This window comes from Artemia franciscana, unplaced genomic scaffold, assembly GCF_032884065.1.
Source record: "Artemia franciscana unplaced genomic scaffold, ASM3288406v1 PGA_scaffold_50, whole genome shotgun sequence".
Taxonomy (NCBI): Eukaryota; Metazoa; Arthropoda; class Branchiopoda; order Anostraca; family Artemiidae; genus Artemia; species Artemia franciscana.
In genome coordinates, this window is record NW_027062691.1 from 230335 (window position 1) to 256906 (window position 26572).

General features: G+C 35.8%; 1 protein-coding gene across 1 annotated transcript in view; it reads right to left on the bottom strand.

The window, feature by feature from the left end:
- The window catches only part of LOC136041930 (RNA-binding protein MEX3B-like), a 71461-nt gene extending 47341 nt beyond the window's left edge, over positions 1-24120 (bottom strand). Inside the window, exons 1-2 of the mRNA XM_065726725.1 lie at positions 23844-24120; positions 5419-5696 (exon numbers count right to left, since the gene is read on the bottom strand). Coding sequence (XP_065582797.1) covers positions 5419-5696; positions 23844-24057 — 492 coding nt within the window. The 5' untranslated portion in view covers positions 24058-24120. The remainder of the gene's footprint in view (positions 1-5418; positions 5697-23843) is intronic.
- Positions 24121-26572: the final 2452 nt, after the last annotated feature.

Here is a 26572-nt window from a genome sequence, read left to right on the forward strand (position 1 = left end):
GCATTTTTTTTTCAAATTTATTCTGTATATTTAAGCGTGCCAAATTTGAATTTGGAAGTCTAGTTCTTTCTGTGGCAACTTTTTTCAGTTCTATTTGATTAAGGATATGATAGTCAATTGTTTAGGCACTTTAAGCTGAATTAATTCATGTTTTTTTTGCTTATAACCGAAAATTAAGTCGACTTTCAAGTTTAATGAATTCCAGGTATGGAGAGAAAAGAAACCTTTGTTTTTAACAAAACGGTGCTATTGACGCCCGAGATTTGGGCAAATTTGAATTATCAAAAAGAAAACACCATCTCTAGAAAAAGTATGGACAAAATTCCAAAACTGCCAGTAGCAGAATTCGACAGAATTCCAAAAGCTGCCGACACTTTAGTAGCACAACTTATGTTTTGACAGCTTTCCTTTGAGAAAAAAGTATTTTCATATGTAAAAATGAGTATTTTCAGACAAAATCTGCCAACAAATTTGAAAACTACCAAGTAGCATTGCTACTTGGCTACCCCACTTCTTCCATGGTGGCTCTAGATTTTGTGAGGGTTGGAGGAAACGTAATGGAAGAGGGTTCGCCAATGTCATTTTGCTAACACTGATTCTTTGGCGAACAAGTGACTAAACACTGCGAAGAATTTACGGGGCCAGTTTTTTTTTTTTTTTTTTTTTTTTTTTTTTTTTTTTTTTTTTTTTTTTTTTTGTGTTACTCAATCTATTGTTATGTCTTGCAAGCTGAACAAGACAACACTTTGAAAATGAAAGTGCGAAAAAAAGAAACAATGAAGAGCAAGATTCTCCATGGAAACAAACGGGTTACTGACCCTTCATATTCCTTCCTGACTTAATAATTATAGCCACATATATAAGATTGTTCCGCCTGCAGCCCTGCATCCAGCTAACACCAGTACTTAGGTGTGGCCTATTTAACAAAGGCTTTGCAGCTTAACTAAGGCAAGCGCAGGGTGGCCCAGAAGCCCCTTCCCGCCCTCGATGTTCAATAATTTCCCTAGTATTACGTGTTTTTTTTTCAAACTTCGGTTCTCCTTTAAATAAACTCGTGTTCATTACCAGGTTAATCCACAGATTTTGGAAAAGAACTTTAGTGAGGTGAATTTGATTTTCGATTTGATTTTGATCTTCGTAGGGAGTAGGGACCCAACGTAATTGCCCTTTTTACAACCATGTCTGCAACTTTACGAATTCCGTTATTCACGTAGACTAAAAGAACAGGGAAATGAACGACAACTGAATGCATTGTTTGATTCCAAAAAACACAAGCACGGACAATTTTACATAAAAAACTGGAGGGGGTAGAGGTGGGTGTTTTGCATCTAGATTAATCCGAACGAATCCTAGGAGGCAAGGGCACATCCTCGATTTTATTCCGAGGGGGGATACAATAAAATTTTAAAACACGAAAATGTTTTTCTTCCCCTGAGAAAAATTTCGTGGGGTGGGGAGGGGGCTCAAATCCCGTACCTCCCTCCCCCTAGATGTAGTCGTTCTAGGAAGCAAACATTTTAGGGCTTAGACATTTTCCTCAGGGTGTCAGATCCTTGTCCCTCAATTATCTGATGTTTCCAAAAATTTGTCTTTCCGTCAATTCGAAAAACGCGTTTCTTGTTAATATTTGAATTAACTCACTGAACTATTTCTTTACTAGTATCAGACACGAGTCCGCTGTTCAGAAATAAATTTCTGCATAAAAATATGCATATGGAAACAAATAATCACGGTAAGATCCATGATCTAAAAAAACTCAAGGGAGGCAAAGAAACTTAGGAATGACAGTCACTTCCAAACGACAAGTTCCCTAGCTAGATCAATACGGGAAACAAGGAATCTAGAGAACTATGCGGAAAAGTTTGGAAAAATGCCTGAAAAGGGGGATTGGCTATTCATTTCCCGCAGCGGAAATGCTTTTAAGCAAAAGGTCCCAGAATCTTCTCTCACAAGGAAATAAGGAATAATTTTCCTCGATACGAACGGAAACCTTTATTTTTAATTTTTAAAATCGTAAACCTCAATTCTCTTAATCTAATTCATGATATTTGTAAATAACATTCCCATAATTTGGGACCACTTATATTATATTCAGGTACAAAAATATGGAATCGCCAAAACCAGTGGCATCAATAGAGGGGGGGGGGGATTAGGATATTTTTTTGTATTTTTATTGAAAGTGTCTTATTGGGTGTTTTCATTGAAAAATTGAAAAAAGGCTCTCCCTTGGATTCTAAAAACACGACCCCCCTCCCCCCTATATTTCCATGAAATGGCGCCATTAGTCAAATAGCTAGCAATTCTAGCCCTATCCCCCTTCTATAAGTCAACGCTGTATAGAAGTATAAACTAGCTTTTGGGAGTTCAAGTATTGCTTGGATAGTGACACCTTGTAACCCCTTCCCTTCGAACATATACGTAGTATTGTTTTAGAGGATATCTTATTTAAAAGCTTCATAGAAGTTCGTATCAGTCAGTTACATGAACCAAAGAAAATAGGACACTAACGCAGATTTTATGAGATTTAAAACTAACAGCGGTCATATGCATCATTTGGGAGATGCAAGGAGGCCAGTTTCCTCCCCTCCACCGATATTTTGAAAGTATTATAGTTTATTAAGTAAATATGAAAATGATAATTAGCGAGAAACTGGTTTGTGTTGCCAGTTCATTTTTTTGTACGAACATGAAGTTGGACTAGTGTAAGTGGTACATTTTAAAATTAACTTTTTACTACTACATTACACAATGATAAGGCAAAAATTACGATAGCACTGTTTTTTTTTAAGTTTCATAGGGTAATGTAAGTGTATAAAAAAGATACACGTTAAGATCACCGGGCGCCGAGAATCCGCCGGTGAGCTTCCACCGCCAGATGGTCACGGAAACAGGACTGCTAACTTAATTTTATGTTTTTTTTTATGTGTATGTATAGTTTATTATGCATCGTAGGATGTTCTTTTTCAAATTAACCGAGTAGCTTCTTTGCTAATAAGCAACTTTTCTTCATTACCGCTTGAAAATAAATATGTTATTGAAGACTTAGGGCAGGCCTACACCACCTTTACTTTTTTACTGTTTGGTAAACCGGCGGATCCAAGGGACCCAGAGGGGCCCTGCATCCCAAAAATTTTTCTGGTCTCCTTTTTCCCTGTTTTTTCACTCTTTTTTATCTTGGCCTCCCCAAGATTTTGCTCATCGGCACCCTTGTCACATCGCCCCCATCCACAAAATTTTGCTCAAGATCCACTCCTGTTGGTATTCATTTTTAAATAATTTCCCATAATAAGTTTTCATACAGTTTAAAAACACGTTTAAGTTCGAGTTTTTCACAAGTTTTACAGGTCATTTTTCACAAATTGTCCCAAAGATGTGGACCCACTCTTGCTCCTCCCCCAATCGGAACGCTACACCAATGGTAGAGTTAGCTAGCAAAACTAGACAAATTTGGAATATTTTTATTGTTTTAGATTTGGGTTTTAATTATAATCGAAACCCAGTCAACGGAACAATAGAAACCTTGAATCATAATTGAAGGTTATTTAAATCAAGTCCGGAATTTTTCATAAGTAGACGGATTTTTTTTTTTTTTTTTTTTTGCTTCGAGACATCTTCATTGGTTATGAATTATTACAAACGTATTATTATTCAAAATAACCTATATCTACATAAAATATCTAGGGCTAGCCTAGTGCAAAGAACACAAATATGCTACAAAAAATGCACACAAATGTACCTAACACACCCTTTAGGCAAGCTGTTCTTTTTTATCTTTGGACCATTGTAAAGAAGTAAAAACAAGAAAACAAATTAATAAAACTAATCTTTCAATTTAGATTTTCACAATTTTTCTATATCGTTGGGTAATGATAAAGCGGGGTCCCCCCCTCCCAAGGAATGTTCGCCGACTCGCAAAAACGTAACAAAATGCATATGAGCAAATTTTTGAATTTGCTCATGTTACAAACGTTGAAATAAACCTGCTATAATTTAACTTTAATAAATACTCTATTAAAGTTTTTACTTTTTTTCATCTTTCATTGCTGAGAATCCTAAACTTTTATTGCCATATTGCGACTGAGATTATGCAATTAATAAGGAAACCACATAACAAGTTTCTTGAACGAAGTTCAATGGCTTCTAGGACCAGAGGAAAATGAAATTACTGATATTGTAACATAGCAGCTTTTGTAAAGTTTTGATTTATGTTTGTTGGCATTTGGAAACTGAAGATGAGCACCTGTCAGTGGCGCAAATTCACGAAAATTGGAGGGGGGATATACATTTCAAAATCTAAGGGATGGGACAAATTTGTCGTTTCTTAAATTTGTTCCATTATAAATACTAAAAAAAGGCATTTTTTAACAGAAATACCCCTCGAAGGTTTTTTTCAATTTACCCCCCCCCCCCCGGTCAGAAGACAATTCCCTGTGAGCATACAGAGATTGAAACAACTTCACCGATCTTCTTGAAATTTGGAACACAAGATAAGCCTACTTGACGTGAATTGGATTGTAATGAGCTACACTAAACTGTCCTTACCCCCCTCCCAACTCCAAAAATCAAGACTTGCCAAAATTACAACATTCATCAAGCGACAAAGCCTTCATGTTTAGTCCAGCCCAAGGGTAAAACTTCTTGGAGGAGCCCCCTCCTCTCCTGACCAGTCAGAGATGGGTCATTCTGCTCATTAAGTTCAATTATTCCTCTATTTTACGTTATTTGTGGATATTACTCTTGTAAATGTTACTGATTAACATCAATGTTCAAAAAGAGACATAAAGACATACGACAGAAGGATTCAATACCCACGTTAATTTGTGGCTGTAATCGTTGGTATAAAATTATTGAAGGATTAAATTATCATAAGCTAGTACATACCAAGGAATTGAAGATTATAGATGCCTGATTTGATCCCAGGGCCAATAGGAGGGGGAAGTATGCCAAGGTATGCCTGTATTCCAGTATCCCAAGGTGTGATCTTTACGTGATTTGAAACAAATCAAGAAAGAAATATGGGCGGCCTGCTTTCCATAATCCTTTGTTGCAGTTTCCATAATTTTCTTACGAAAGTATTTTATTTTCATCATATTTTGGTATATTTCATTAGGGTTAACCTAACTTTGGTCTTGAGTGGGAGCGCTATAATGCATAAGTACCGAAAATTGGGAATCAAAATTGGACAAGCGTATTCCGAGCATGGATTACAAAATATATAAATCTTGATAAAGATGGGGATAACCGAAATAATAAGACCACGGGGAGGAAAAACCTTTTAGAACTAATGAGATTACAAAAACAGAGTTGTTTTAACAGCCGAGGGTAAAACAAGCTGGAGATTTCAAAATCCAATCAGGGAGGTATAACCGTCTTACTTCCTTTACAGAACAGATCTATTTACAAAGAAACCAAACATACCTGAATGGTTACATGTCCAGGTACCGGGGTGGGTGGAGCAGGAGGTACAAGTGAGGTTGTGCTAACACCGGGACTTAGCTGTTGCGTTAATGCTGCGACAGCACTGTTTCTTCTGGATGCTCTGATTTGTGAAAAATGCTCAGCGGCTGACAATATCTCTTTTTTAGCGGCAGCGACATCTTCTTTCCTTCCAGTAACAACAAAAACGGGTTCTTCGCCTCTCACAGGTGTCTTGATGTAAGTATTTGTTTTGGCTCGTAGAGCTTTGATTTTACAGCCTATAAACAGAGATACGACATGATTCTTATCTGTTTCATATGACTGATAAGAAATTATTACTTTGTTATGATTAATAAGAGCACACTAATACTGAGCTAACTTTCACGACCAGTCTTTCAAGAATTTTTCAGAGAGGTACAGATTCAGAGAGGTACATTTTTCAGAGAGTTACATAAATCCGTAAACAGAAAGTGCACTAAAAACATGCAGGTATGTATCCAGGAATAAACTTCAGGGGACGCTCCCCCTTAAAAAGGCAATAATAAAATACGATCTTTAGGGGTGAGACGTTACCAAAGTCCTCCTCCTGAATAAACATCTTTGGATCCATCAACACTCAAGACATCTCAGTTCTGGCTATCACAGGCAAAAGCATGGATGCCGTTTTTCTAAGGAGAACATAACCGGAAGGCATACTTAGGATTTCAAAACACAAAAAAAAAATACAAAAAAGTAGAAGAAATTACGAGAAACGTATTTGAAATGTGTTGTTTAAATTCTCTGGCCACTAATCTGCTTGAGGTTATGGGGACATTTATGGGCTACGGTTACATAGCGAATTTATTTTCAGGTGTCCGCCACTTTCGATGCCCATATACCCCCTCCCCCCACTAAGTGTCCACATTCGTTTAAAATTAAGTGGGAGAGTATCTACAGCCAATATGAGCGATTAATCAAAATTTTTTAGAAAGTGGAACTTCACAACCAAGGCGCTTATCAGGCTTAAAATTTTTGCTAGGCAAAAATTTCTCCTCAATAACAAAGTAAGTGACTTGTAGGCAAGAATCGTAGGGCTACAAGAATCGTAGGGCTACAAGAATTGCAGGGCTACGAGGGCTACATATTTGTGATAATTCGTCCATTCGTTTATGATACGATTTATGGGAAAAATTTTTGGTGCTTATCGTTTATATAGTAAACACTCGGGAAGTGAAGTTCGATTAATGCTAATGAAATAAAAAAAAATATGATGAAAATATACTAGTTTAGAAACAAAATAGGGCTATACATTTTGACATTAGGGAGAGGGAGGTAAAGCATAGCATATATTATACTAAGTTAACCAAACCCATATACCAACTAAATAATTCAATAAGATATAGCTAAAAAAAAAATTTCTAAACAAGCCAAAGCTAATTGTGTGGTATAAAGAAGTTGCTTGACCAGTTTCTTGTCATGTTTGCATCATCGAAACTCTCTAGTGTTTATTATTTAACCAATAAATACTGAATTTGTCTTCATGCAAGTGGTTATGCAGCGATTCAAAAATATTATGCAACGCAATGACAGTTCGGTAATTATTGTTTAATAATTACCGTTTAATAATAACAGTTCGGTAATTATGTATACAGTGTTTATACGCCAATCAGTCAGTGATAGACATAGAAATATGTTTTCCTCCATCAAATAAATACATATGAAACATGTTAGTGGGTGTTTTATTTTGCGGCAGTCATGTAGCAATAACCAGTTCATCTGGTAGTTTCAGAAATAACAGCATAGATTGTGTTAGATTAGATTTTATGTTTTGAGGCAAAGTAATGAAACACTAGCTTTTACACATAGTGCATTTCAAAACTAAAAATATTCATTGCGTGTCAGGAAACAAAGAATCAAATTAACATCCAAGTGCTTCTCCCGCAACAATTTTGTTAGCGAATCCACAAAATATTGTTAAACACTTTACTTTGCCCTGACAACTTGAATCTAATTCTGTTCATACGTACTGCAAAAATTACACAGCCGTATATAACAAAACAGCCACGTAGGCGCTATTTTGTTCATTGACGTAAAAATTTCGTGCGTGAGTTTTTAAATGCTGCAAAACCAAAAAGAGAAAAAAAAATGAATGAGCTGGAATGGAAAGTCTGGACACTTTTTCAGTGACAACATCAGGTACCGTAATACCTAAATAAGAATATATACCTTAAATCAAGTTAAATCAACCATACTCTAACAATCTAAGTGGTAAAAAAAGCCATTCTTTCTTTGGGTCAGCAATGACTCGACACAATTTTAGCCAATAGACAAGTAAATGTTTTTCAATTAAATTCCCCCACAAGCGCCTTTATGCATATAATAGTAAACGCTTAAAATAGTACACATATGCTGCCCAAAAACAGAGCTATTAACTTTGATTTTAAGCACCAGATATACTTAGAATAGTATTGCAATCATTTCTCCCTTTCCGCTAACTGGTTGAAATTTGGGTACTTGTCTGTTAAAAGGAACACACTCAAGAAGTGAAGTTAGGTTTATCCTAATGAATATGCCAAAATATGATGATAATATAATACGTTAGAAACAAAATTATGGAAACTATGGCAGAGAATTATGGAAAGCAGTCCACGCAGAACACATTATATTAAATACCTGATCTAACTCCTAACAACCTCCAAATATTAAATATTTAATTAAAACATAGCTACGTCGTGGTTTCCTCACTCAAAATAGGCAATTCATTATCAATTCTAGAGAGGAAAACCGGTTTTTGTCAGATCTTAGACAGCACAATTCTTAAATGGGTTCCGTTTAACGAAGTACCGAAATTTGTTTGATTTTGAGTAATTTCAACTCAAACGATGTCATGTTCATGCAAATGGCCAAATCTAGATGTTCTCGGGGTCACCCTTAACCAGTGGGACATTTCTTCACTGTCACTGGTCTACAAATGTACACACAACCATAGGTGCAAACGTACATCTTCTAAGTTTTGGACTCTAAAGTTTAGAAGAGAAATGGACTTTCCCAGCAATAGACTAGTTAAATTTTGATTGCCTTTTGCAAGTAATCTGTAGCTACAACTACAACTAAAAACAACTTATTGTGGTATCAAGTCACCTCCCACAGCTCCACAGGCTTCACCTTAGACCCAGTATAGTCTAAACTTAACTATTTACCCCCTCCCATAGGTTTCCATTAAATCCTTCACCATGTCGTTTTCCAACTCATTCGGAGACGACCTGCTTTTCGTTTGACCCCAGATGGATAGATGGATAGCGGGGAAATAATAAAAACTTTATTTTGATAATTTGAATCAGAAGCACCCAGAAACTCTGGAAAATTTCGTATTTCGAAAAGGGGCAGGTTCTGAAGCCTTACTCCTTCTCCTGCTGATGTTTCTGGTCAGGTAGACCATCTTGACAATTTTTAGCAGGTTTAAAATTTCTCCCCCCCCCCTCAACAAAACGAGAAAAGCCTTCGGTTATTTCCTTAAAGAATATAGCCTATACGTATAGCCTATACATATCTGCGTACAGATACACCTCGTAAAGCAATTGTCAGATAATTGTTCAAAACAATTTTGTAGTGTGGGTCCAAAGTTCAAAAGTGCTTTTAGGCCAAAAATAGGCATTTTTTTATGTATTTGAAAATTCTATATGTATTTGTATATAGGTTTTTTTCTGTCGCTAACACTAATTAAACTTTTTTCAAATCATTTTGTGCAGAAAAATTTGATTAGAAAAAATGACTTGTTTTTCGGAGGGACTTTGAGTGTGGTTTGGGCGGAACTTCAATAGAAGAATTGTTGACTCATTTAGTAGGAGACCTTGGTTAGTAATCTCAGTAAGTTCCATTGACAACAAGTTTTCAACATAAAGTTTCATTATTTGAAGGTGTGCAAATTTGAAAAATAATGATTCGTGATTATTTATGTATTATTATATTTGGCTCTTTTCTATTGAAATATATCTGTTTGTTATTATTGCCACTTTCCTCATCAGCACTGTAGGCTAACACTTTTTGGCTACATTACCCAATGAAATCATTGCTCGTTGAATTTAGCAGTAGCCTAGAAATACAAAAAATAATGTTATTTTAAATGCTCTACGCCTCCGATTACAGCTCCCAATATGATTTTCATGATAAAAAAAAATTAGCAGTAAACATCAGCTCCTGTCGCTGATTCCATGGTTGCCAGGTATTCTTGCCAGACATATTTGCAGGAATCGGAGGGAGGGCTAATGAGAAAAATTATTTGATAATAAGTGAGGTGCCCAGAAAGTCAGGAAAATTTGACATTTCGGAGGAGGGAGCTTTGGTTTTGCCCGCGTATTTCTGGTCTAGCCAAAATGGTGAAAATCAATAGATCAAGTTGTCAAGATGGTCTACCTGACCAGAAACATCAGCAGGAGAAGGAGTAAGGCTTCAGGACCTGCCCCTTTTCGAAATACTAAATTTTCTAGAGTTTCTGGGTGCTTCTGATTCAAATTATCAAAATAAAGTTGTTATTATTTCCCCGCCCCACGAAGATTCCTACATACGCGCCTATGCCATTTCGAAAGATTTTGGGTTTGACTATCCATCTGGGGTCAAACGACATAAGCGCCTATGCCAGACAAATATTTATTTCAATGATTCTCAGAAAAAAAGTAGGGGCGTCGGTTCACTGAATAGAGGGGGGTATATTTTTTCAAAATTTAAGAGAGAGGGCAATTGTTTTTCAATAAAAATATTTCAAAAGGCATTTTTGTCAAAATTTAGAGGGGATCTTGGAAAGACTAATTCCCCAGGCCCCCACCCCCATTAACAAAACGGCAAAAAAGTTCAAATTCGACACATCATGCAGCTGCGGTTAGGCACCGGCGGCGTGCAAAGACAATGAAGAAGTTTGAATCTCAGAGATTTATATTTCTCAGACACATAATGGAGAAACAAAACTTCTTCATTCCTGAATCCACGTAAATGGGATTTACATTGGGACAAGACTTTTCAGGTGCAAAAACTGAAGAAAAATGTACACGCTCTTTGGGGGGCACATGGCCGACCTCTCCCTCTTCCCTGTGAATACTTGTCTGAACCAAATTCGTCCCGAGGGGCTTGAGGTTCCTCATCCCCAACCAAAATCCTTGACACGGCCCTGTGGTCTAACGTACCTTTCATGAGGTTTCATGCTTTAATAACTGTAATTACCGCAATTAAATTTCTTATCTTCTGAATATTAGCGAATATCTTTAATGACGTTGTCACGAAGCTACGACCAACTATGCAACAGGCAAAACAATAATTTTCTATTTCAAAACCGCAACAATTTTTGCACTTGCAACTGTTATATCAGCATTGAAGAGTCAATGGCCAATGTCTTCATCTGCTTGAAACAGTACTCAAAGCAATTCAATTCAAAAGATCCAGAAAGAACTGTTGGACCAAAGCCACCAAACACATTGACACGTCATGAAGTTCACTCACACTGAACTCTCGGAAATCGAATGCCAAATTTAGATTGACGAAAGAATCCGGTTTTTGTGAAGTCGACAATAAAGTTGTGATATTGACAATAGTATACACTGAATGGATTAGTTCCTAATCAATGGTCATTTTTAGGTTTTAATGTATGGAGGAGGGGGACTTCATGGGTAATGAGAAGAATCGTCCAAAAGTTAATGGAAATGTGCTGTTTCGTATGCACAGTTTTAGGTGGAAAACTGACATTTTTATGAGAAAAAAACTGTAACCATCTGAACTCCGGAGAAAAACAAAATGGACAGAAACAAATAAAGAGTTCTAAATAGGGATAGGCTCTTTTATTAGATAGCGAAACAAATACATAACAAAGGTTATAGATATTTCAATGACATAGGCAATCATCATCGTCAGGACCTATCCCTATGTGTTTCATTGTCTAATAAAAAGACCTATCCCTATTTGGAACTCTTATTTGTTTCGTCATAGAAAAGGCAGTGTGGTCGGGGGAAAAGTACCAAAGATGGACAGATCACAAAGAAGTAAGGCCGCTGTAAAATAATTTATACACCATTGAAAGAATGAATTTCATCTAGCTACACAAGGACGTAAATTGGGGGAGGGAAGTCACTTGGGTACTTGTGTATTATTCAGAACACACTCAATAAGTGAAGTTAGGTTAGGTATCTTCTATCACTATGCGTTCCTTCACGTAAGAGTATAAAGTCATGTTGTGTCCATTGACACACTGTTTGTTGTGGGCAACAAACCTTTATCCTGGAAAAATATAATTGCCTCTTTTTTAGTCTTTGGCAAATCCCAAATCTTCATTCCAAAATCCATGTTCAGACACTATCTTCTATCACTATACGTAGTAAACTAAATTGAGTTTTGTCTTTGTGGCTATGAAACCGGATTTTCTCATAAAATGTACCTGCATCGTAGTTTGTTTCACGAAAGAACCTAACTTCACTTATTGAGTGTGTTCTGAATAATACACAAGTACCGTCACTTGCCCCCTAGATTTTGAAAAATACATGTCGGAGAGTATTTTCACTGAAAATGCCTTTTTTAGAGAAAAAATGGGAAAAAAATATCCCAAGATTTTAAAAATAAATTCTATCTCCGTACATTTCCGTTAATTGACGCCGCTGTACTTACAGTTTTATTTTCCAGTCCCCAGTGTTTACCCTTTTCTGTCGGCCGTGCTGAAGACGAATAATAAAGGAGATTTTTACAATTCTTTTCTAAATTGTCGTTGCATAGGAAAATATTCAACATTGGATACTTTCAAGGAATTATGCAACGAAAACTTAAGAAAAAAGGTCCTAAATTAGTCATCTAATGATTTGAATGGTAGTGATTCACCCAATTGCGTCCGGGTGACTGAACCCATAACGCACAATTACCTAGAAACAAAAAATGCGTTTACAGAAATACTGCCGCCTTCAAACTGCAAGATAGTGGTTTTTTGTCCGCTCTTAAAGTCACTTTAATATGCTAAAAGTAGTTTTATTAAAGGCCCATTCATGATGAGATTTTACTAGCACTAAGACTTAACTAAACGCTAATTCAATCCAATCAGATTTTTTATATAATTCTCTAACTAGCTGAAAAATTCTGATTGTCTCAAATTAGCACTAGCTAAATCTTAATATTGGCAAAATCTCATTACGAACACTGACGAGTCCAGGGAGCCAGGGGACCCTCCCCCCAAAAAATTAAATAAATTTGTCAATTTGGCCAATTATTGGCGCCCTTGTCACATTAGGCCCCAAGGCTTTACTCTAGATTCGCCCTTAGATTACGAATGGGCATTAGGCAAACATTTAGGGCCTTATATAAAAGTTTAAGAAACCTTGATTCCAGTCTTACCCGGCCAAGTCGAAACCAAGAAATCAGTCATCGAAAATCAACTACTGGCAATTCAGCTTTCTTTTGCATTTATAAAGAAAGCTAACAAATAAAAAAAAATGGAATAAAGAAAGATATTACTAATGCCTCAGTGTCTGGGCCCTTAGCTAATACCCTACATTAGAAAGTTATGTCATCTTTTAATAGGTTTGATTAATTTACATACTGAATAACTACAACATAAATAAAATTGAAATGTGTCTTCCCGATTAGACTCATAACCTTAGCATTAAAAATAACCAGCTCAGATTCATAAGGCTCAACCGTAGATCCAGTCTTATTCAGCAAAGCCGAAACCAAGAAATCCCGTTTCATTGAAAATCAGCTACAAGCACTGAAACTACCTTTTGACTTTATTAAGAAAGATAAAAACAACAAAAAATGGATTACCTATTTCAATAAACAGATAGCATTCTAAGGAACCTTAGCTAAAACCAAAGATTAGTAAGTTATACTATCTTTTGTTAGGTTTGACTTACTTACATTCTAGAGTTTCTTTTTCCTTAAAAAGTTTTATTTCTTTTTTTTAAGTTTTACAAAAAGTTAGAAAGTTAGAAAGCATAGAAGGTTTGTCTTTGGTCAATCAACCTCCATTGTCATAGATGCTTTAAAACAATTACTTCGTCACTTACTATTGCAATTAAAAAAAAATCGTTTCAACAAACTCGTGTTAACCAAAATCTTAAGTAAATATACAGCTCATTATCCAATATTTGACAGCTGAAGGGAGTCAAGCCCTTAGAAAATGAGCATTGGTCCCTAGAAAGCTAGAGACACTATTGATTATTGGTGGGAGAAATAGCTAATATCTTCTGGCATTCAAGGGGCTTGGAAACAGGATTCCAACACTGGTGTAAGATGCTGCAGTATCAGAGATTTGGAGAGAGCTAGACAGTTTGGAAACGACAAAATGCATTTTGGATTTTGAGACAACAAGAGACTGTTGGCATTAATCCAGCAGTCTCTTGGTTGTATCTTATAACAAAATAAGAATTAAATTTAGGCTTTGAACTTTAGTTGAAATTTAATTTCAATACATATTATGATTTATATATCAAACATGTGTTGCTGGGCCATAGAAGGGAGGAGGATATTCCAAGAGACGGGGGGGGGGCTAAGCAAATACCTACAGAGGCAAATATGTGAACTATACCGAACCTTTTTCGTTTTTAGTTGAAGATGGAGTTTGGTCACGTGTTTTGCTATAAAGCATGTCCCCAAAAATTTATGTCTGATCCGAACAGAAAAAAAAACTTTTTAATTTTATTGTTGGGATTATCGTCAAAACGCTCCCCACTATGATAAGGAAGCAAGGAAGCTCCCCACTATGATAAGGAATAAGGAAGCATGTCCCCAAAAATTTATGTCTGACCCGAACAGAAAAAAAAAACTTTTTAATTTTATTGTTGGGATTATCGTCAAAACGCTCCCCACTATGATAAGGAAGCAAGATGCAAGGCACAACAGCAGAAAATTATCCGAGGGAGGGGTGTAATTCATCAAAACATGAAAAAACATTCAACAGATGAAACTAACGAAAAATACGTAAACAATAAAATTTTGAGGGGATCAAAAGGTCCCCTTGATCCCATGTCATCCAGTTGTGATCAAACTCGTTGGATGTAAGGGTCCTATATAAAGAATTAAGTTGAACTGATTTTGGAAAGGAATGTTTTATAGTTGAATACTCGCATGTTTTACCTTCTACAATAAATCAAATAAAAAAAAATAGGAAAACTTCGGCAATAAAAAGCTATTTTCACGAGTAGTATAGGTGATTTACGGTCAGGCACCATGTTTGGCTCTCAGACTATGATCAAAACTTTACGTAGACTACAGCCACCCTCAGGCAATGCACACAGGTTTTATGGCTACAGGCCCATCCCCCAGAAAATTAATGATTGTTATATTGGTCCTACGATTTTCAATAAATATTTTTATTCAAAAAAAAAAAATCTACCAATTCGAGGAAGCTGCCTCCCTCGAAACAAACTCATATGTGCGCCCCTCGCAACACCTGGTATAATTAATATAGCAACAACTTTATCACAGAATCAGAAGCTAAAAGGTGATTACAATGATGGTTTCAGGGTATTATGGTTTTAAGATGAAAATCTTATTTTCCCCTATCATCCTGGATGTTTGCTTACATAAGTATTCAGGACGATAGGGGAATTGTCTCCGTCAGACTTACTAAATGATGAAATTTGGCAATAGTTCAAAAAGTTCTCCAGTCAAAAAAAAAATCAGTTGGAAAAAAAAATTATCAGGACTGACTCATGTTTGACGAAAGCAGAAAGAAAAATAAGTTGAATATAATTCTAAGGCAAGATGAAACTGGTAAAAAAAAAAATTAAAAAAAGAACAAGAAGCTGCATATTAGGCTAAAAGGCTACAATTTTCCAAAGAACTTCAAAAGAGAGAAAAATATGCGATTGCATTTATTTACATAAAACATTAACATCAAGTTTTTCTTACCAATCAATATATTTATTACCATAGTAGGCTAAGTTGCTTAGCGTAATAAAGCATGAATTTCTTAAATAAAATGATTAACGTGAACTGACACGCACACAAAAACTTTTTTCGGACAAAAGACAAGATTAGACGAGATGGCGAACAAATACGGAAACTTGCATCTCTCAGACTAGCCTGAACCGGCACAGTCGGGTAGAAATTTATATCGGAATGGCAGAGATTTTGAAGGACATACCCACTTACACGCCTGGATAGATCTTTCAACTGATTAGATATTTTGGGACCCGATCATAAACCCATCCATGTCATTTTTGACTTGGAATTTAATATCCTTATAAAAACCCAATAGTTTATAAAAATTAATTTTATTCTAATATCTTAGCCCCCCACCTTTCATCTCAAGGGAGTATTACATAGGACCAATTCAAAACAGAAGTCTAGCAATTAGTTTCCAACTGTCCAAGATGCTTTGATGTATCGTAAACTTCAATATTACATCTCCCCTTGAACAGAAACTAAGAATTACTGTAAACTGCACGAGACGTCGGAAATTACATTTGCCTGAACTCGTCACATGATTAAATATTCAATATTTAATAAATAAGCTGTAAATTAGGGGAGTTAATTACTTTTTCATATTAAATTAGATAGACTTTAATAAGATAAGATCTATTGTAAAAAGCCCACGGGTCATAGTAAGACAAAATACATCCTACAAACAAAGCTCGAGGAAAAAATACAGCGTTTAATAATACAAACCACAAAAAAAAAAAAAAAAGTTAACATTTTAACCGACAAAAAGCAATCAAAATAAAATTCAACTCCTAGAAACATCAACAAACTATCTCATAAACATAACCAACATTCACTCAAACACTCTTCCAATACCAAACACTTTAATATTAGGCCTACTACTCCTATATGGACGTATTTTCAAGGAAGGGTAGTGCTCAGTATATAGACTGGAATTAATATTATTTTTGGTGGGGGGGCAGAATTAAAAAGTGAAATATACACGAAATGATAGTCACCCATTTCTCATAAAAAAAAACCTCAATTTTTATATAAAGGGAGTAATTTCACCTACTGGTTTTCCCTGAATAGTTTTCTTAATTAAGTCGGTATTACTAAAAGAAGATGCAAAATTTCTGCTACAAAAAAAAGATAATACTGCTACGTTTAAGACGAGTACCCTGTAGTCCAATACAATTAGACAAGGAGGAATTATCCAATCTGACTCTCAAACTTTATCCGAGTTTGATACAGCACCTGAGCATAAAATTCTCATTTCCTTGGAATGCGGACAACACTGGAGTCAAGTCTAAGGGCCTACAGTACCTTAAAGGATCACCTTATCTCGTTCATTATAAACTTTTTCAGTTTGTTCGGCTAACTATTTCAAATTTACTGAGCAGCCTTGCCAAAACCTGCTGAACTTCGATAGGAGATCCGAACAAACAGAAAACTGAAAGCCACTACCTACTTCCTAGATATCTTAGAAAAACCATTCAAATTCTTCCGTTTTTTGCCGGAAAGAAATATATCTAGTTTAACTGAACATCAGAAAGTGTGAATTTCGTTTTTTCGTATAATGGAGCAGTTTTTTTATCCAAGTTCATGAAAGGGCAGTCCCTAAAAATGTTGTAGCATGTCTGATAGGAAAACGCTAAAATTCAGCTTTAAAAAGCTGTCATTTAAGCAATTTGCCCCTTCTGGAAATTGAGTGTTGTATCACCCAATTTAATTGACAAGCTCGTCCATATAAGCGACGCAAAATGTTATTGTCTTTTCTGTCTAATTTCCCAATTTAAACACAAATTTCCAATGGTTCTCAATGCCCTTTGTCTCTGTGACTGTGACAGTGAGCCGACACCAATACTCACAAAATGATTTTAAGGTAAAGTTTGTCCTACCTTTTCAAGTTTTTGTGTAGTCCTCAGCCCCTTCCCCCAGGAACATTTGAACATACCAAGTTTAACCCAATTCTAGCGTGCTAAATGTGATTCATGTGTCCTGGTACATCCCTCTCAAATATGTGTATGGAAGCTCAGCCCCATCCCCCAGGAACATTTGGATATATCAAGTTGAACCCAATTCAAGCCTGCTATATGAGTACATTTATGTATCCTGGTACATCCCTCTCAAATATGTATGTGGAAGATCAGCCCCCCCCCCCCTCCAAGGAACATTTCGAGGTTAGCTCTGGCCTCTTGGACCCATCTCCTACCGAACGTTGTGCTTGTGGACAGGAATAGCTTTATAACGCTAAAAAGTGAGAAAGCGAGTCAGAGGCAGTTTTAAGGGGGACAGAGGGGGCACTTGTCCCGGGCATGGAAATTTGAAGGACGCAGAAGTTCAAATAAATAATCTAGCGGTTATAATCATTTTGCAATTTTGAAATTTTATTTTTATTGAAATAAAGTAGAGCATGCAGTTAATAAATGACAGTTATTAATCAATTAGTAGAATAAATAAGAATAACTGATAAACAATAATTAAAATAATTAAATGAAAATAAATTAGTTTAAATGATGAATTAAAAAATAATCGAACAAAATATTAATTTCGTTAATAAATGAAAATTTTGTTAAAAATTTGGCTTTAGAATTTCGTGGGAGAAGGTGAGGGCTCTGATCAACATTTTGTTCCGGGCGTCTGAGAGTCCAGAACCACCACAAAATCACGTGGGTATTATTATTGAAGCATTTGGCTCCTTTTTGAAATCCCTTTCGGGAATGACCATAAAAATTTTACAGCAAGACTGACTAATGAACTCTTGGACAATCAACTGAAAGAAAACAAAAAAAAAAATTGGCCACCTTCCATCTTTTTTTATGGCTTAGTGTTTACATATAATTAAGTTGCATCATCAAATTTCTAAAGAAACTAGCCATCAGCTAAAAGTTTTATGAATGTCGCAGGATCTTAGCGACGTATCACCTTTAAAAAACAATGCGTTTGTTCTTGCGAATCTACGAGGAGCCACTTGGTTTAAGACTTCTGGTCACCGCAAACCGTTTATATTATGGCATTAGATACAGACAGCAAACACTTTACAGATGACATAACTTGGTCAATAAGGGAGGGGGGTCCTTATCCTTTAAAAAACATAGGAACTGGCCCAAAATATTTTTAAGAGTATTTTCGCCTGAGTACAGGACGGGCTACGTGGATCAGCTCCGAGGGTGGAGAGGCGTGGAGGACCCTGACCATCCCATTTTCCAGAATAAATGTGTTTATTGCAAATCAGATATGTTCTTTGATACGGGTATATTTGGTAATTACAGATCAGAGACCTAGGGAGAGTACCTGGAAGATAAGTAAGTATCTGGTAAGTATCTAAGTATAAGTAAGTATCTGGGAGATAAGAGTATCAGGGAGAGGAACTCACCCAAAATATTTAAGGGTATTTTCTTCTGAGGGGGAGAGGCGAGGGGATCTCTGACCATCCCATCCTCCAGAATAAGCGTGTTTATTACAGATCAGATCCGTTCTGTGATACAGGTCTGTTGGTAATTACGGATCAGAGACTTGGGTAGAGTGTCAGTTGGGTAGAGTGTCATTCGTCCGACGATAAGCACCGATACCACAAATAAATGTCCTCATTTTGACAGACTTCTAACTCTCCCAATGGGATACTTTAAACCAAGCTTAGAGGTTAAATCCTTCTCTTGGAGGAAAGTGAACCGAAAAATAACTTCGTTTGCTGATTGAGCCCCCATAAAAGTTCCACGGCGAAAGTTCTTTTGGAGATGTCATTTTTCATTTTGTTAAAAATCATAATTAACAACCGCCAAAAAAAAATAATTTTGACTGAACCAGCAGTTAAGACAAGAAAACAACGGCACATAAGGGAATAATTATCCATTAGTTAACAACATAAAAACATTTGATTTTTTTTTCTTCTGGTTCTCTTGAAGTTATTATTTTCATGATCTTTCATCAAATATTGATTTGAACGGAGATTAGCGAGAATACGAAATGTTTTCACTCATGTATAATCAGCATAGGGGGGAATATATATGCCAAAACAAGATACCACCTGGTCGGAATCTATATTTCAAACTTCCTTAGGGTTCACTAAACCAAAAATAGATTTCCCGCCATATAGCTGAACAGCAAGAGGGTTTCATTTCGAAGAAATGGCAAGTGTTTATTTGAGCCTATGTCTGTTGTCTGACCTCGCATAAAGGCCAAGTATTTTTATATGACAACTTTTAAAAGATTCGGATTGCAAAACGGGTATTTGTTTGAAATTGCGAGACCAAAGCTTTTGAGGAACTTGCTTGGTTCCTATTCTGCAAACTCGGGTGATATAATGAACCCCACCTCGGATAATTCGAGAACGCAATCTTAATAGGCTACGATTGTCATGAAAATCATTAGAATGAGTAAGTTATGATATTCAGGCCGAGTCAGGTGTCTTAATTTCTAAAACCCCTAGAAAAATCATTTGGTCCCTCTGAATTTTTTTGCTATTTTGATCACAACAATTTTAGGTACTTGTGTATTATAGCAGCCACACTATTGGTCTCGATCTGTTGTAAAACATGTTTCTCTGTGTGCACTCGGAGATAATTAACTATGTATGAGTGAGAAACTACTATGCAGGTATATTTTAATTAAATATTTAATATAGAGCTGGTTTGACTAGGTATTTAATATAATGCGTTCTGGGTGGCCTGCTTTCCATAATTCTTTGTTGAAGTTTCCGTAATTTTGCTGCTAAAATATTATAGTTCCATCATATTTTGGTATATTTCATTATGACTAGCCTAACTTCACTTCTTGAGTGTGGTCACTATAATACATAAGGACCCAATTTTGTAATACATCCATTCTGTAAATGTCAATATTTTAAACATGGTTTACTCAAAACTGTCTAGGGAGAATTCGCCTGACATATTGCAGGAAAGCAAGTTCCAGGAACGTTTCTTATTGAGGGAGATCCCCACCTTACCATACAGATATTAAAATCCATTAAAACTGGAAATAGAGGTAGAAATATTAAATTTTATTATGTGTAGGGGGCTATCGGACAGTGCCCCTAAATGTCAAGGTATTTACGATTTTCCCAAGAAATCTTATTTTCCATATAATTTCCTATTTCTTTCAGGCTCTCTAGCTCCTCTTGTCTCAAAAAATTTTTACGAGCCTACCAGAACAGGCAAAGGTATTCCAGCGTTTATTGTAGGAACAGTTTGGCAATAATGTCCTTCTGGGTGGAGTCAACAAACCGCACGAGGGGATTCCCATACCCCACCCACTCTGCAGTATAATATATGTAATGATGAATGACTAAGGATAACATACTGTAAATTAATAAGAATTACAGATATAATGAAATTGGAAACCAAGACGGTTTACACCCTTAGACAGTTATACCCTATATTTTTGATTTTTTTCAAAATGCACGACCAGAATGATACAGATTACAGAAAAGCAATGTTGGAGTATTTCCATTCTACGCTAAAGACAAGGGATTACTCCAAAATGACCACATGACCGTAAGGAGAATTTGCAAAGGAAGAAAGAATTAGCAGGCCAATTTCTTAGGAGAGTAGGACTGAAGAAAAAAGAAACAAGTATAAAAATTTCGGATTTTTTACACAAATTTCTTTAGCTACTCGCTTTACCGGAGGTCACTGAACTATAATTCACTACAGGAACGGCATCACTGCCCACTATTATTGTAGTAGGCTTAGCTTAATGTAAAATTAAACAAAAATAATCTAGTGGGTAGATTCCCCCCCCCCCAATAGACACCACTGGTATCATAGATTCAATCGTTACAAATTATGTTTAATAAAGTACATTTTGAGACTTAAGACTACAAAAAGTGCCTACAAAAATTTTTAGCCAAATTTTAGCAAAAATTTAAAAGTGCTCTGTGCTGTCATTGCGTTGTTCAAACTGACTATTTCTTGTCCAGGGTTCATTGGCTGTGAGTCAGCACAATCACTGACAAATCAATGATTGGTGCTAATTTTACAGCAGACTTTGTTTATGTATTATCGTAGGAACAAAGCTTATTGGCAAGAAATCTGGTGAATGCACCAGAAATTTTATCAAATTACTCCGATCTCTTCAGCAAGATCTTTTCTATGCTGTAGCATAAAGTTTAATTTTGGTAAAATTCTAGTTAATTGACTTTTTGCTATAATTTTACCCAAGTTAATAATCTAACTGTTATAATCATTTTGTAATTTTTCCAATTTTATTTAATTTAAATAAAGTACAGGGCGCATATATAAATGAAAATTATTAGTTAATAAAAATAATTAAATAACATCAGTTAGATCATTAAATAACTTAAATCATAAATTAAAAATTATTAATTGATTAATGATGATTATAAATTGACTATTAAACTGATTATTGATTAAGATCTAAAAACGCTTAATGGGAATGAAATGGAGTAAAATTATAAGCAAGCAACTTTTCGCTATCTTGGAGTGGTTAGCCTAGGCCAGGAAAATAAAACTTATGGTAATAAATCGAGAGCCAAAAACATACTCCGTGAAGGTATCGCCAAGCTACAACGTTAACACCTTTTCTGATTTCTAAGTCTTAGAAATTTGCCTACTTGACAAGTCTGTACCTACTGGGATTTTGACAAAACAATGATACAACTTTTTTTTTGGTAAAATTCTAGTTTAATAAAATATAGTTTGGTAAAATACTATTTTCAGATTTGAAATACAATTCCTGTGATTTGAGTAGAATTATAAGACATATCAATATTTTTCCTAAATTTAGGAAATGTATTAGCAGATCTTTGAAACCTCATAAATTGAGATTGAGCAAAGTTGTGAAGCGAAAATACTTTTCTTGAACTTAATTTGGTAAATGTATGTCTATATTTTTGACTTACCAATAAAGTGAACAAACCACTCGATGCCTTTTTTTATGCTCTTTACGAATATTATAATCGCTTCTATCGCAAAATTCAAATTTAAGCACGTTTTGACTTAAGCTAACCTAACCTTATAAATAATTTTGGCACAGAGAAAATGTAGTATTATTTTGTCAAAAACGACCAAGAAAACGGCACTGAGAAAACGTAGTATTATTTTCTCGGAAAGCGACCGATAACTCATACTTTAATTGAAAATTCGTCATTTGTTAAGAGCTCAAAAAGTACTTAAATATGAATTTTGCGATAGAAGCGATTATTTTATTCGTAAAGGAAAAAAGGTATTGAGTAATATGTTCACTTTATTGGTAAGTCAATAATATGGACAGTCATATATTTACCCTTAATTTAAGCAAATCATCTATTTTAAAAGGTAAAACACGAAGATTTTGAAGGTCATCAAAGGTCAGTGCCCTCTTGAAGGAGAAGGAGTGGAGGCGGGAATTTCAAAATCCCTTCCTAGGATATACTTCGGTTCATAGATGCATCCTTTCCTAACAAAACCCCTTTCCAAGATAGCAAACAAGTAGCTCATCGAGGTAGGCTAGCAAAAACTAGCTCACCTAGAATTTTACCAGATTCTGAAAACAACCTTTAAAAATCTTATAGGATATAGGCTAGGCCAAAACTTTTAGACCTACACCTATTATAATTCAGGCTATACATTTGCAAGTTAAGGGGGGGAGGTGTAAAGTTTATTTCTGACGCAAGTGAATATTATATATTTAGATTCAGGAGGAATTTACTGACCGAGGAATAAGGTTAACATACCAACTAATGCCTTTTTTGTGATCTTTGTAAATATAATAGTCTCTTTGGTAAAATTCTAGTTAATTGACTTCTTACTATCTCAGAAAGGGTTTAGGTTAGGAAAATGAAACTTTCGGGGATAAATCTACAGACTAAAGTATGTCCCGAGAAGAAATTTTGAAGCAACTACCTCCACTCCTTCTCCCTCTAGACGGCCTTGACCTTTAAAAATATGTATTATAAAAGTGAAACATTGCAAAATAGATCTTCTGCTTAATTGAAGCACAACAAAATTGTTTTCAGCATCATAACTTTGCTCAATTTCATTTTATAAGGTTTTAAAGATATGCAAATACTTTTCCTAAATTCTGAAAAAAAAAAAAACATTGATATGGCTCAAAATTCTACTCAGATAACAGGAATTGCATTTTCAGAGCTAAAGGCAGAGAAAAAGCAACTGGTAACTGAAAATTAAGGTAAAATGTTGTTTTGTCAAAACTTCAATAGGTAGGCTATAGACCTGTCATTTAGGCAAATTTCAGGGCCCTCTAAAGGGAGAAGGAGTGGAGGTGGGTACTTTAAAATACCTTCCTGGGACATACTTTAGCCTGTAGATTTATCCCTGAAAGTTTCATTTTCCTAACCTAAACCCTTTCCGAGATAGCAACAGGTCAATTGACTAGAATTTTACCGTCTCTTTTAATCACAAATTTAATTTTAAGCTTGTTACAGACCCTCAAAGATAATGTGAAAACCTTTTTCTCTTATTATTTTAGAGAAGCCTAGTGTTTAGGCTATATACCTCTGTTAGTCATTCTTTACGGGCTTACCCGTTCATTGAATTGACTGTGATGAAATTGAGCATAGTAATAAATTATTTTTCAGGGAGGAGAGGCAGTCTTACCTTGCCTTCCAACTATTTCTGCAACGTGCTCAGAGCTTGGGACAGGTACACACTCAGTCATATTTTGACTTCTTTTCAACCTTTCTTCTGGAGACAATCCAAAATCTGGGTCATCCTGTTCTAGACCCAGTAACGATAGTTCTAATGCCAAATGTAATGCTCTTCTATCTTCAAATCCGTTCTTTTCGATTTCACTAAACCCAGTGGTTGCCATATTTAGATTTTATTTGGAAAAATGTGCAATATCCTATCCCATCCACATAAGCGATAACATGTGACTAACAATTTTTTGTAAATATTCGGAGCAAAGCACATGGCGCACGCAACTCTTTCATTCTTTATCTTGATTGGCTAAAAAATTTTGATTCGCCATGATTGGTCTTTTCCTTGAGAGTCATACACCAAGCACGCTACAATTTCCTGTCTGGCTGCTACACCAACGTCGGCAAATGACCGCTGTAAAAACTCGTTAAATCTTCAGAGATTTTGCCAGGCATCAGACAATTTTGTAAAGCGGCTGAAAATTAAAGAAAATTCGCGATACGTAAAGCTTTAAATTTACATTTAATTACTTTATGTCATCCTTGTTAAGTTGTTTAATTGGTATCATTCTTATCGGAGATTATGTGTCTAAATCTAAATTAGATATATAAAGACGTCACCTTATACTTATCGCTGGATAAAGGCAGAATGTTTTGCAATTAAATTATTCAGTTTTCTGATTTGATAATTTCCAAATTTTTTACAAGATAAGGCCTAAAAGGAGAACCACTGCACTGGCCTCAACGCAGGAGCACCAATGGGGGGGGGGGGAATTTCCTCTCAATATCCCCCCAATTTTCAAAATGCCTCTTAGGTATTTTATTTTAAAAATGTCCACTCCTAGGTTTCGAAAATACAAAAAATTTTCTATTCAACAATCAGAAACTTATTTCTATAATATATACTTCCTGGCTGCAGTCCCTTCAAAAACTTTACATATTTGTGTTCCGAAGTCACAAATTCCCCTCAAAAGACTAGATCCAGCTGTAATCGGAGCGTGTGAGAATGCATAAATTACACCACGGGACTAACCACTCGGATTGTTCAGGAGCGATTCAGTCAAGTATTAGTTAGTTGTAACCTGTTTAAACAGATTCTAGGGAATAAGTGGCTTGCAGACATCAAACTGCCGGTTAATAAATACATATAAAAAATTACATTGCATAAATAATTACAAGAAGAATTGCTAAGGATAACCTGCACCTAATCATAATTTTGAGTGAGAAACCCCTTAGGTTCAACCTTCTTATGTTTGTTTAGTCGAAGCGACGAAGAAAACTGATACCTTTGTATTTGACCGAGTTGCTGCCTAAGAAAAAGAATTGATTAGGGAGTTAAATGCTTTGGCTTTGGCTAGGCCTTAAAACAGTAATGCTAAATCCCAGTCTAGATACTAATAAGACTTCAATTCATTTTCAAGAAATGACAGTGACGCCTTTGGATTGCTTTGGAAAGATTGAATCAACTCACTATAATAAAAGCATACGACCCCTCCCACACTAAAAAGTTCGTATTTCGCAAGGGGTGAACAAAATGATAAGTAGCGCCAGAAGGCACTAAGGTTGAAAGGCACAAACGGCAGGAAGGCAATTCGACAAATAATGCAAAAGTATAGAAAAATGACGGGATTTTATTAAGGAGAGATTTCGAATAAAAACCAAAGGTTCTCCTCTAATTTTCCGTATAAGAGCCTGTATACTAACTTAAGACTTATTTATTTACGTATATTCGAGGGGTTCCTCTCCCCCAAAACTGGACCCCGAGTCTCGAGCAAAGAGTTCAGGCCCTAATAGTCCTGTCTCCTGTTCCTTCAGGCTAGTCACAAATGTGTCCGCAGGCAGATGAAAGAAATGGGCACCCTTCTCCTGAAAAGGGGATAAGTCACCTCCTTCCTAGGTGAATAATAATGCAAAATATGGTTATATTCGGAAGTTATGATATAGTTAGATTTGGTGCAAGAACAGAAGTAGTCTATCTTTGCCCCAGAGACATACAACCAAGGCCTTATCCAAGAGGAGGGGGAAGAGTTTTACCCTCACCCTGAATTTTTTTCCGATTCGTAAAACTGTAACAAGATGCATTTACTAAAATTTGATGTTTATATATATATTTTTCCTTACCCCCCTCGAAAAAAATCTTGGATATTCCCTTGCATACAACATGGATGGCCTTTAGACCTATCCTCTAACCCTCCCCCAAATTCGAAATATTTATTTGTATGATTCCTTATATCTACCGCTTGCCGCCACCAGCTGTACATCTCAGACCGCCACATTTGCCACGCTTAGTGCAATCCCCAAAACGCTTGGTACACTCCAAGAAACATCTGGCACATTTTCACCTTGTTTGCAAAGCACCACACGGTGTACATGATTTCTGATATAGAGTAACCCCTCGGTACAATTTTTTTTGTAATTTCACCCATCAAAAAAATATATATAACCCAAATGTATTGTGCCAGCTTAGGAAACGATTACAGCAGATAAGGAGGGGATGGTAGAAGTGCTTTCAGGCCTGTGTCTCTCCAAAATAGGAAAACTTTACTATAATTTCTTATATTTTTTGGTAGGCCGTATCCGTGGGAGGGTAACGATTTTGACCCCCACCCCTCCCTGAAATTTTGGTCCAACTCGTAAAACGTAACAAAAATGCACACAAACAAATGTTTGATACTTTTTTTTAAGTTT